General features: G+C 37.5%; 1 protein-coding gene across 1 annotated transcript in view; it reads right to left on the bottom strand.

Annotated features, from left to right (window-relative positions):
* Window positions 1–620: 620 nt before the first annotated feature.
* Window positions 621–12,835, bottom strand: part of NPHP3 (nephrocystin 3) — a 48,866-nt gene continuing 36,651 nt past the window's right edge. The window contains exons 20-27 of the mRNA XM_065876764.1: window positions 8,295–8,484; window positions 7,901–8,142; window positions 6,826–6,901; window positions 5,496–5,623; window positions 4,371–4,611; window positions 2,166–2,291; window positions 1,465–1,580; window positions 621–879 (exon numbers count right to left, since the gene is read on the bottom strand). Of these exons, the coding sequence (XP_065732836.1) occupies window positions 699–879; window positions 1,465–1,580; window positions 2,166–2,291; window positions 4,371–4,611; window positions 5,496–5,623; window positions 6,826–6,901; window positions 7,901–8,142; window positions 8,295–8,484 (1,300 nt within the window). The 3' untranslated portion in view covers window positions 621–698. The remainder of the gene's footprint in view (window positions 880–1,464; window positions 1,581–2,165; window positions 2,292–4,370; window positions 4,612–5,495; window positions 5,624–6,825; window positions 6,902–7,900; window positions 8,143–8,294; window positions 8,485–12,835) is intronic.

The following is a 12,835-nucleotide window of genomic DNA, read 5'->3' on the forward strand; positions in this document are numbered from 1 at the left end:
GTCATGTCCATATTTTGGGAAAGGTCAAAGAATGCCAAAGAGCTTGACCTGTTACTGCATTAATGACTTCAGATTGTGCAGGTACATTCTACACAGTAAAAACAATATACAGTGTAGAGAGCATGGAAAGCAGAGGGCTTGGCCCAATCTGCTGAATGAAAAGGTAGAATAAAAAAAATGTAGCAGTCAGAGATTCCTATTACTAGTTCATTTTACAGAAGACAATTCATACTTTCCGTCAACATTATCCCTTTACTCCTTGAAACTTTTCTTTGAGGTAGAGAACTGGGCCAGACTGCTGCTGAAAAGCAAGATGAGGAATGATGAGGCTCAAGTAACTTGAGAGAGGAGAAGAATCACGGAATTCTTGAACTGCTTGTCTTGGCTGCTTTGCCAGCTCTTGTAGAACAGAGACCAGTCTACTCTCCATGATCAACTCTTCATGTCATCTTAGGATTCTAATGTGTCTACATCCTTGGTTCCCACACAATAGGAAAATTAATTCTTTTAAAGAACTAAAAACAATCATGACTCAAACTTCAATGTAGTCCAATACAATTTCATACAAATATTAGTTAAATCACACAAAAATAAGTTTTCTTAAAAACTATTTTTATAAGTTTTAAATTCTAATGTTCCAAATGTTTCTTAATTATTTTATCCTAAGTTGCATTTGCAATGAATTGTAGTTGCTGCTATTACCTTTGTCCTTGATGAAGGAAAACATTAGGAGAATGGGTTGTTTTTAAGCTAACCGTATCTCCACTTGATGAATGTCGGGAAGGAGCTTTTCCACCCAAAAGAGATGTTTCTGCTTCTTTTATTTCCATTGCCCTTCTGTATAGTTCAGCAGCTTTTTCGAAATCCCCTTCTTCATAGCTTTGAGACAAAAAAAATTCTCAAAATGAGATTATAACCTTTTAACAATTTTAGATGATATTATAGGATACAGAAAAACAAGTTGTTAATAATTGCTCATTTTTTCCAGTGCATTCATTCAGGCAGACCAATAAAACAGAATACCCAAACTCTTCTCCTTTCTGTCTTGTGCTGTTAAGTGTCTCATAGGGGCACCATTAAGACTATGTTGTAATGGATGCAGTGAAACTGCTAAGGGAAGTTAGCATCCTGAGATAAACATAACGTAAAAATCAACATGTACTTAATGGTAAATCAGCTTTGAGGAGAGCAAATTGCCCAGATTACCCTAGAGCCAGTTAGCTGCAAATGTAAACCGTCCTTCTCTATTTGCCGTGATACACTCCTCACAAAATAGATCATGTCACCTTCATTCCACTCTGGATATTACTTCAGTATCTCTTGAAGTATATAGATCAACCCCAAACAACCCCTCCCACTACAAGAGAAAGCATATCAGCAATAAATATTTTGTGGAGCTCTATGATGAATCGAAGATGTTTTAAAAGGGGTTTTGGCTGCATGAGGAAAGTGAAAAATTCTTACCTAAGCACAGCTAAATTTTTTAATGTTTCTCCAACTCGAGGATGCATCCGACCCAGGCTGTCCTCATAAATCTTTAATGCTCTTTCATATAACGGCAAGGCCTCAATGTGTTTTTTCTTATTAAAAAAGAAACAATGGTCACTTGAACACACTGCGTTTCTGAAATTACTGTTAAGGTATTCTAGACTAAGCTGACCTACTTGGGTAATAAGCACTTTTAAAAAGTTAATATCCTCCTATAAGATGTGGATAAACAGATTAATTTAGGAATAATAATGGGAGAAGCAGTATAATAAAAAGTCAGAAACTTCAGTTTTAGACTCGGCTTGGTAACCAATGACATTAATCCAATTATATAAGCACAAACCTGTTTTTGCCCACAGGGTACCATACCTGTTTTTCACTCATCACAGGCAAATGATAGAGCTTAAGAACAATATTAGATATAGAGATGTAGGGAGTCTCCAGAATTTAAAAAAACTAAGCCTATGCAATGAACTAAACACTCAGTGTTTTACACTAAGAGGAAGGGACTATCTTACAAATATAACTTCAATAATTTCTCAAGTATTAAAGGGAACATTAGTAGATAACCTAAATGTCCTTTAATTATTTTTACTATGCCAGATCTAATACATGTTTACCTATATTTCATACGTTAAAACCATTCACTTATAAAGAATTACAGTGTGGGAACTTACCATTTGGCTATAAAGAACAGCTAAGTTCACCAAGGCAGTAGCTACACTAGGGTGCTTTGGGCCAAAGGATTTCTGCCGGATTTCAACAGCCAGCTCATACAAAGGTACAGCTTTGTCAAGTTTCCCCTAAAAAACAAAAGTGAAATCTAACAAAAATATTAAAGCAATAAATACTTTCTGATCAGAGCTTGTTCTATAAATACAATTTTCTATGAACAAGTAATTCTGAGGTAAAAAGTTCAGAAGCATTTCCTCCCAGTTTAATGGTTAAGTTTATAGATAACTGACATCAAATAGAACATGTAAGTACAGCTACACTGAATATGAAAACATTTTCTTTGATAACTCAGAAAGTCCTTTAGGATCATCCATTATTACTATTTCTGATGAAGTAAAAAGTATGTTTGCTACTGTACATAATTTAGAGATAGCATCAAAATAAGAACTTGTTTTCCACCAAATCCTTTCCAGATTATTCTTTCTTTTTTACTTGAAAGTTAGGCAGAAATAGCAACTATGGATCCTTCATACTAAAACATCAACTTCAGTACCAGGAGGACCAGCAAGGTTCCCACAAACAAAGTCTAAATACAGTCTAACTCTGTAACTGTGCTAAATGAAAGACTTCTCTGCTTCTCTTTCTTTTTTTTTTTTTTTTTTTTTTGAGAACAGCTATAAACACTCCAAATATCACTCAGGCTAGAACCCTATGGTAAAGAATGGTTACATTTAATTGCAAGCAAAGAAAAGAAAGAATGAAATTAAAATGGTCATTTAACCAGCTACAAGAGACTCCTCCTTCAGCCCTAACATTTGGGTGATTCGTTATGTTTCTGGTAGCTTAACACAGCAAACCTAATCCTGGTTGAATTTTAGAACTTCTAAAATGTAATAGAAGAATAAGTTCTAATTAGAGTGCTGACAAATGCATTTGTATTTAGAATGTATTTTTAAAAACTAAACCAGTTAAGTCTGAAATAATATTTTTATTTTTTAAAATTAATTTTTATTGGAGTATAATTGCTTTACAATGTTGTGTTAGTTTCTGCTGTACAGCAAAGTGAATCAGTTATACATATACATATATCCCCTCTTTTTTAGACTTCCTTCCCATTTAGGTCACCACAGATCACTGAGTAGGGTTCCCTGTGCTGCTGAACAGTAGGTTCTCATTAGTTACCTATTTTATACATAGTAGTGTATATATGTCAATCCCAATCTCCCAATTTGTCCCACCCTCCCCTTCCCCCCTTGGTAACCATAAGTTTATTCTCTACATCTGTGCCTCTATTTCTGCTTTGCCAGTAAGTTCATCTGTACCATTTTTCTAGATTCCACAAAAAAGCGGTATTATACGATATTTATTTTTCTCTTTCCAACTTACTTCACTCTGTATGACAATCTCTAGGTCCATCCATATCTCTACAAATGGCACTATTTCATTCCTTTTTATGGCTGAGTAATATTCCATTGTATATATGTACCACATCTTCTTTACCCATTCCTCTGTCGATGGGCATTTAGGTTACTTCTGTGTCCTGGCTATTGTAAATAGTGCTGCGATGAACATCGGGGTGCATACCTCCTTTTGAATTATGGTTTGCTCTGGAGATATGCCCAGGAGTGGGATTGCTGGGTCATATGGTAGTTGTCTTTTTAGCTTTTTAAGGAACCTCCATACTGTTCTCCATAGTGGCTGTATCAATTTACATTCCCACCAACAGTGCAAGAGGGTTCCCTTTTCTCCATACCCTCTCCAGCATTTGTTGTTTGTAGATTTTTTGATGATGGCCATTCTGACCTGTGTGAGGTGATGCCTCATTGTAGTTTTGATATGCATTTCTCTAATACTTAGTGATGTTGAGCATCTTTTCATGTGTTTGTTGGCCATCTGTATGTCTCTGGAGAAATGTCTATTTAGGTCTTCTGTCCATTTTTGGATTGGGTTGTTTGTTTTTTTCTTATTGAGCTGCATGAGCTATCTGTATATTTTGGAGATTAATCCCTTGTCATTTGCTTTGTTTGCAAATATTTTCTCCCATTCTGAGGGTTGTCTTTTTGTTTTTTAATGGTTTCCTTTGCTGTGCAAAAGCTTTTAAGTTTAATCAGGTCCCATTTGCTTATTTTTGTTTTTATTTTCATTAATCTAGGAGGTAGATCATAAAAGATCCACCTTGGCATGTAGGCATGCCAAGGATTACTTACCATTTTCTTATACAAGACTGCAAGATGCTTCACTGTATAAGCCAAAGAAGGGTGATCAGGAGCTAATGCTCGTCTCCGAATGTCTAAGGCTCTTTCATAAAGTTCTTCTGCTTTATCATACTGTTTCTTTTCATTGCATAGAGCCGCCAGATTATTCAAAGACTGGGCACAGTCAGGGTGATCTGGTCCTAGAACTCGCTCCCTCATCTCCAAGGAACGCTTCAGAAACTGGTCAGCTGTTCTATGAACAAAAGCCACAAATGGTTTAAACAATTTATTCTCTAGAAGTGAGAATCCCTAGCCATAGTTAGGTGGAGAACTGAAGCACTTTTATTCTTAAATCCAAGATAGTTAAAATGAAGGATTCAGCTCAAAATCCTCTCCCCCTCTTTCCCACCCCCTCATCTCTTCCTGCCCTTTTCCAAAAACTAAAAATGCTTTCCTGATAGTGTGAAAGCCTAAAGTATCTGGACGATTGTCTCAATTCTCCACTTCACTTCTAAAAGACAAACCCATAAATAGTTTCCAAAACAAATTTTTTTATCTTTAAAAATTACTAGGCCAAACTCAAAACATTTTGGTATTCTTTCTTTCTCCCTTTGTAGTACTAAATAATTTTTTAATAAAAGAACCCTTTGTGAAGTGGGCTAAATATTGTTGTGTTTTTCTGGTATCCAAAGTGTCAAATTTGTTATATTTTTCTGACATACAAAGAAGTCCAAAAACACCTCTTTGTCATAAATATTAATGCCTTTGTGAGTCTTTATGCTCAAATAAACTGAAGAATAAAAATAGCAGCCATCTACATTATTTAGTCCCAAGTTTGTTCTTATGTGAGATCTTACGTACAATATCTACACAAACTCACTTTTCATAAACATATAACACATACTAGGGAAGCTAGAGAATAACTTTTTAGTTACTAAAGAAACAATGTGAAAGGAAACAGTAGAGAAAATGTCATGGTCCTTGTTAAGTGTGGCCATGTTCATAACATATCATACATGAAATTTGGCATGGTTTCTATCAATTTTTTCTAGCTTAGCTTGATAGAAGTGTAAAACAGCTTTGTATCTAAGAGACAAAATGGATACCTGTTTTCATTATTAACACCATGGTACTCACTCCAGGTTGTTCTGAAGATAGTAGAGCACACCCAGTTCATTGAGGGTCCGAGCATTGTCAGGTGTATCCTTACCTAACGTGAGCTCTTCTAACTGTAGGGCCCGTCTACGTAAAAGGGTAAATCCATACTGCAGCAAACACAAGAAATTCACAACAATCACCAAGTAAGTGCAATCTTTGATTCTGAAGCAATATACTAGGGTTCTGAAAAAATCCTTTCTCCTTTTTTTTCCCTTTAAAGTAGATTACAATTACTTTAAGTATCATACTGAATTAATCTAATGATTTATGAAAATATATATACTTCCATGTAGCATCACATTCTTAAATTCATTAAAAAACTATTTTGTGAAAATAATTATGAGATTATTTTAGCAAAATGAACTGAATCCCAAAGTGCTTCAAAAAGATTAGGAAACAATTAACATGCATATATTTATTAACCCTATTACTAAACATTTAAATATCGGGTACTTAAAATTGCAAATAGCACTTGCAACTAGAAGACAAATAAGTCCTGGAGCTCAAATGTACAGCATAGCGAATACAAGCAAAAATACTGTATTAAAATCATCAAACTTGCTAAGAGACTAGATCTTAATTATTCCCACCACAAAAAAGAAATGATAATTATGTGATGTGATAGAGGTGTTAGCTAACGCTATGGTAATAATCATATTACAATATATAAATGCATCAGATAAGCATGTTGTACATCTTAAATTTACACAATGTTAGATGTCAAATATATTTCAATTTAAAAAATTGCACATAGCATTTTAAGTTAAAACAAACAAATATGCTATATTTAAATTTTACTAGCAGCTTAGATAAATGAAAAATTTTTTGCACTCAAGGGTAATAATTTCTTGGCATTTGAATCTAACATAAAGTGTTTACTAATTTTTTTTATTCTGTTTTTCAACACTTTAAAGAATTGATACAGCTTTTAAGTCCATCTTCTAAAATCTTAATTAACTTTAAATTAACTCAATAGTTCTACTTTTTAAAAATTAAAAAAAATTCTCCAGATTTATTGATGTAATTGACATATAACATTGTGTAAGTTTAAAGTGTAAAACATGATGATACGTATGTAGTGTAAAACGATTACCACAATACATAGTTCTACTTTTTAAAAGTCTACTAATTTGTACTTCTCAGTGATACTAATATTTAAACGTGTATTATAAATAAGAAAATGTTAATCAGTACTTCCGTAGAAGTCACTTTAAAATCTAAAGTTCTTAAATATGTGAGGTTTATGCATCTACATTATGATATTCAGAGATGTTCTAATTCCTTTTTGTTCAAAAGAAATCTGCATTACCAAGTTGCCTTTTCTCCTTGTAGCTTTCTGACGAATTTTAAAAGATTTTTTTCTAAAATGTTCAGCTTGTTCATATCTTAAAAAAAAAAAAAAAAGTCAAACGAAAGAAACATATGTCCAAAGTGTCATACTTCAGTGAAATGAAACCACCAGTGTAAAGTTTTTTTGGCTAAATACAGCATTATTTCTAGAAGTGATAGTCATATGGAATTAAAAATCTTTAACAAAAACTTTCATAAAACAAAATCTAACAAAACAAATCTAGTCCTCCAAGTAGCTGACATTTAACTGTTTTTAACTGATTAAACTCATTTTGAATCTCTAAAGGGTGATCTAACTAAATGAAAATCCAAAACTTCAGTTTGCTATATCAGCTTCCACACAGGTTATTTTTTTGTCAATCAGAAATGTGAAAATCACACAAAATCTGTGTGAAACAATACTTCTAGAAGTTAAAAGAAAAAGTTCCAATATGTATCATTTCTGACTGAGCAAAACAAATGATTTCACATAGAGGAAGAGATATCATTCGGAGGGATTATTACACTAGGGATCAGCAAACTTCTGTAAAAGGCTAGATAGTAAACATTTTCAGGCTTTGTGGGTCCTGTGGTCTCTGCTGCAAATACAAAACTGCTGTTGAAGCATGGAAGCGACCACAGACAATATGTAAAGGAAAAAATGTGGCTGTGTTACACTACAACTCTACGTCCCAAACAGGGGACCTTCTGGACTTGGCATGTGGGGGACAGTTTGCTGCCCCCTGTATTAGTAGTACACTCAATATTACAGAGCTAGCGAAGAAGCCCGGTTTCAAACCTAACTATATGACTCCAAAGTCCATGCTCTATCCTTTGCACATCTTGAAATAGAGATGAATCTTGTAGTTCTAATATTTTGTTCACCCTCCAGACCAAGAATAATATTTGAACATGGTGGATTCGAAAGAATATAGGATAAGGAAAATATGGGATATGGAAAAATACACAGCCACAAAACAAAGCCTCCCACATAAGTACATTAAGAACTGTAACTCCCTGTCATAAAACCAGAGAATTACCAATTGAAATCTTACTTATTTTGTTTCTGGTACAAAGTTGCAAGTGCTTCAAGTTCGCGAGCAATATGTGGATGGTCCGCACCATAGGCATTTTCTGAGATTTCCAATGCCTGTTTATATAGTTGTTCAGCATTGCCAAATTTCTTCCACTGCACGTACACACTCGCTAGTTGGTGGAGGGACTGAGCTACTTGTGGGTGATCTGGATCTAAAGCTGTTTCTCGAATTTCTAGAGACCTCTGCAAAGGCACCACAGCCTGGGGGAAGAAAAAGGTTAAAGGCCAATTAAAGTGAGTGAAATGCTGTAAGATCTGATTAGCACAACAAATAAAAGCTGCATTAACTCCTAGGAAGGAGAGAAGAGTAAACATGAAAACCCACAAGGTCTCTAACTCTCTGTTGAAGTTACCTGACTGAGAAGGCCTAGATCCTTGAGAAATCGCCCCAGGGTTTCATAAAGGTCAGCTAAGCAAATCATGCTCTCCTCGCCTTCACAGTTTTTCTCATACTGCTTCAATGAATCAAAGTATTCTGCTGCCATCGCGCTTTTGTCTTTGCCAACAAACTGCCAGTAACTCAGCAACTCAGCAAAGTGTCCTCTGTTGCAACAAATAACAGTAATTTAATGAAAAAGAAACTTTAAACCCCACTATTGTGTGAAGATGCCATAATTCATATCAAGCTATCGATAGTTTATTAGTAGGCTAGTCCAGTGTAGTGAAGTAAGGGTGTAGACTGGAACTGCCATCTGAGTCCACAGCAGCCTCGCTGTGTGCTCTCTTACACCTCATCATCCTCATCTGCAGAAGAGGCACACCGACACCACCTGCCTCAGGTGTTACTATAAGGAGATTATGGCCTGTAGCAAGTACTCCATAGTGTTGGCTGTTACCATTAATATCATTATGGTTACTCACCAATGGAAACCTATCATAACCCTGTTTAGACATTTCATGATATGCAGTCAACTGCTGAGTTCACCCCAAAATTATTTTAAATGATAGAAATCAGAACAGAAGACTAATGAAACACAGGCAAACTGTCAGAATATCTGCTTTGTATTTTCATCAAGGAATTGAATGATAAAAGTAAGCTTATTCATCTATTGATGGTATTAACAAGGATGGGAGAGATGGTAAACTGAAGGATGAATCTGATTTCAAATGAAATCATGAAAAACTAGGATGAGATCAGAAATAATCTATAAGGTGAAACAAAGAAATTTGAGAGAGTTCACTAAAAAGTAAAACAAATTATGCATCTAAATTATGAGAAGTGGGTACGAGGGGAAGATGGCGGAAGAGTAAGACGCGGAGATCACCTTCCTCCCCACAGATACACCAGAAATACATCTACACGTGGAACAACTACTACAGAACACCTACTGAACGCTGGCAGAAGTCCTCAGACGTCCCAAAAGGCAAGAAAGTCCCCATGTACCTGGATAGGGCAAAAGAAAAAAGAATAAACAAAGACAAAATGATAGGGACAGGACCTGCACCAGTGGGAGGGAGCTGTGAAGGAGGAAAGGTTCCACACACTAGGAAGCCCCTTCGTGGGCGGACACTGCGGGTGGCGGAGGGGGAAATCTTCGGAGCCAAGGAGTAGAGCACAGCAATAGGGGTGCAGGGGGCAAAGCGGAGAGATTCCCGAACAGAGGATTGGTGCCGACCGGCACTCACCAGACCGAGAGGCTGGTGTGCTCACCAGCCGGGGCGGGCAGGGCTGGGAGCTGAGGCTCGGGCTTCTGGGAAAAGTCTGGACCTGCCGAAGAGGCAAGAGACTTTTTCTTCCCTCTGTTTCCTGGTGTGCGAGGAGAGGGGATTAAGAGTGCTGCTTAAAGGAGCTCCAGAGATGGGCGTGAGCCGTGGCTAACATCGCGGACCCCAGAGACGGACATGAGACGCTAAGGCTGCTGCTGCCGACACCAAGAAGCCTGTGTGCGAGCACAGGTCACTATCCACAACCCCCTTCCAGGGAGCCTGTGCAGCCCGCCACTGCCAGGGTCCCGGGATCCAGGGACAACTTCCCCGGGAAAACGCACGGCGCGCCTCAGGCTGGTGCAACATCACGATGGCCTCTGCCGCCGCAGGCTCGCCCTGCACTCCGTACCCCTCCCTCCCCACGGCCTGAGTGAGCCAGAGTCCCCGAAGCTGCTGCTCCTTTAACCCTGTCCTTTCTGAGCGAAGAACAGACGCCCTCCGGTGACTTACACGCAGAGACGGGGCCAAATCCAAAATTGAGCCCCTGGAGCTGTGAGAACAAAGAAGAGAAAGGGAAATCTCTCCCAGCAGCCTCAGAAGCAGCGGATTAAAGCTCCACAATCAACTTGATGTACCCTGCATCTGTGGAATACATGAATAGACAACGAATCATCCCAAATTAAGGAGGTGGACTTTGATAGCAAGATATATTATTATTTCCCCTTTTTATGAGTGTGTATGTGTATGTTTCTGTGTGAGATTTTGTCTGTATAGCTTTGCTTCCACCATTTGTCCTAGGGTTCTATCCGTCCATTTTTTTGCTTTTTCTTTCTTTGAAAACAGTTTTTTTCTTAATAATTATTTTTTATTTTAATTACTTTGTTATTTTATCTTTATTTTATCTTCTTTCTTTCTTTCTTTCCTTCCCTCCCTCCCTCCCTCGCTTTTCTTTCTTTCTTTCTCTCTCTCTCTCTCCCACCCTCCCTCCCTCTCTCTTTCTTTCTTTCTTTCACTCTTCTTTTTCTCCCTTTTATTCTGAGTGGCGTGGATGAAAGGCTCTTGGTGCTGCAGCCAGGAGTCAGTGCTGTGCCTCTGAGGTGGGAGAGCCAACTTCAGGACACTGGTCCACAAGAGACCTCCCAGCTCCACATAATATCAAACGGTGAAAATCTCCCAGAGATCTCCATCTCAACACCAGCACCCAGCTTCACTCAACGACCAGCAAGCTACAGTGCTGGACACCCTATGCCAAACAACCAGCAAGACAGGAACACAACCCCACCCATTAGCAGAGAGGCTGCCTAAAATCATAGTAAGTCCACAGACACCCCAAAACACACCACCAGACGTGGACCTGCCCACCAGAAAGACAAGATCCAGCCTCAACCACAAGAACACAGGCACTAGTCCCCTCCACCAGGAAGCCTACACAACCCACTGAACCAACTTTAGCCACTGGGGACAGACACCAAAAACAATGGGAACTACGAACCTGCAGCCTGCAAAAAGGAGACCCCAAACACAGTAAGATAAGCAAAACGAGAAGACAGAAAAACACACAACAGATGAAGGAGCAACATAAAAATGCACCAGACCTAACAAATGAAGAGGAAATAGGCAGTCTACCTGAAAAAGAATTCAGAATAATGATAGTAAAGATGATCCAAAATCTTGGAAATAGAATAGACAAAACGCAAGAAACATTTAACAAGTACCTAAGAGAACTAAAGATGAAACAAGCAACGATGAACACAATAAATGAAATTAAAAATACTCTAGATGGGATCAACAGCAGAATAACTGAGGCAGAAGAACGGATAAGTGACCTGGAAGATAAAATAGTGGAAATAACTACTGCAGAGCAGAATAAAGAATGAAAAGAACTGAGGACAGTCTCAGAGACTTCTGGGACAATACTAAATGCATCAACATTCGAATTATTGGGGTTCCAGAAGAAGAAGAGAAAAACAAAGGGACTGAGAAAATATTTGAAGAGATTATAGTTGAAAACTTCCCTAATATGGGAAAGGAAATAGTTAATCAAGTCCAGGAAGCACAGAGAGTCCCATACAGGATAAATCCAAGGAGAAATACGCCAAGAAACATACTAATCAAACTGTCAAAAATTAAATACAAAGAAAACATATTAAAAGCAGCAAGGGAAAAACAAGAAATAACACAAAAGGGAATCCCCATAAGGTTAACAGCTGATCTTTCAGCAGAAACTCTGCAAGCCAGAAGGGACTGGCAGGACATATTGAAAGTGATGAAGGGGAAAAACCTGCAACCAAGATTACTCTACCCAGCAAGGATCTCATTCAGATTTGATGGAGAAATCAAAACCTTAACAGACAAGCAAAAGCTGAGAGAGTTCAGCATCACCAAACCAGCTTTACAACAAATGCTAAAGGAACTTCTCTAGGCAAGAAACACAAGAGAAGGAAAAGACCTACAATAATGATCGCAAAACAATTAATTAAATGGGAATAGGAACATACATATCGATAATTACCTTAAATGTAAATGGACTAAATGCTCCCACCAAAAGACACAGATTGGCTGAATGGATACAAAAACAAGACCCATATATATGTGGCCTACAAGAGACCTACTTCAGACCTAGAGACACATACAGACTGAAAGTAAGGGGTTGGAAAAAGATATTCCATGCAAATGCAAACCAAAAGAAAGCTGGAGTAGCAGTCCTCATATCAGACAAAATAGACTTTAAAATAAAGACTATTAGAAGAGACAAAGAAGGACACTACATAATGATCAAGGGATCGTTCCAAGAAGAAGATATAACAATTGTAAGTATGTATGCACCCAGCATAGGAGCACCTCAATACATAAGGCAAATACTAACAGCCATAAAAGGGGAAATCGACAGTAACACATTCATAGTAGGGGACTTTAACACCCAACTTGCACCAATGGACAGATCATCCAAAATGAAAATAAATAAGGAAACACAAGCTTTAAATGATACATTAAACAAGATGGACTTAATTGATATTTATAGGACACTCCATCCAAAAACAACAGAATACACATTTTTCTCAAGTACCCATGGAACATTCTCCAGGATAGATCATATCTTGGGTCACAGATCAAGCCTTGGTAAATTTAGGAAATTAAAATTGTATCAAGTATCTTTTCAGACCACAACGCTATGAGACTAGATATCAATTACAGTAAAAGATCTGTAAAAAATACAAACACATAGAGGCAAAGCAATACACTACTT

The sequence above is a fragment of the Phocoena phocoena genome, chromosome 4 (genome assembly GCF_963924675.1).
Source record: "Phocoena phocoena chromosome 4, mPhoPho1.1, whole genome shotgun sequence".
Taxonomy (NCBI): Eukaryota; Metazoa; Chordata; class Mammalia; order Artiodactyla; family Phocoenidae; genus Phocoena; species Phocoena phocoena.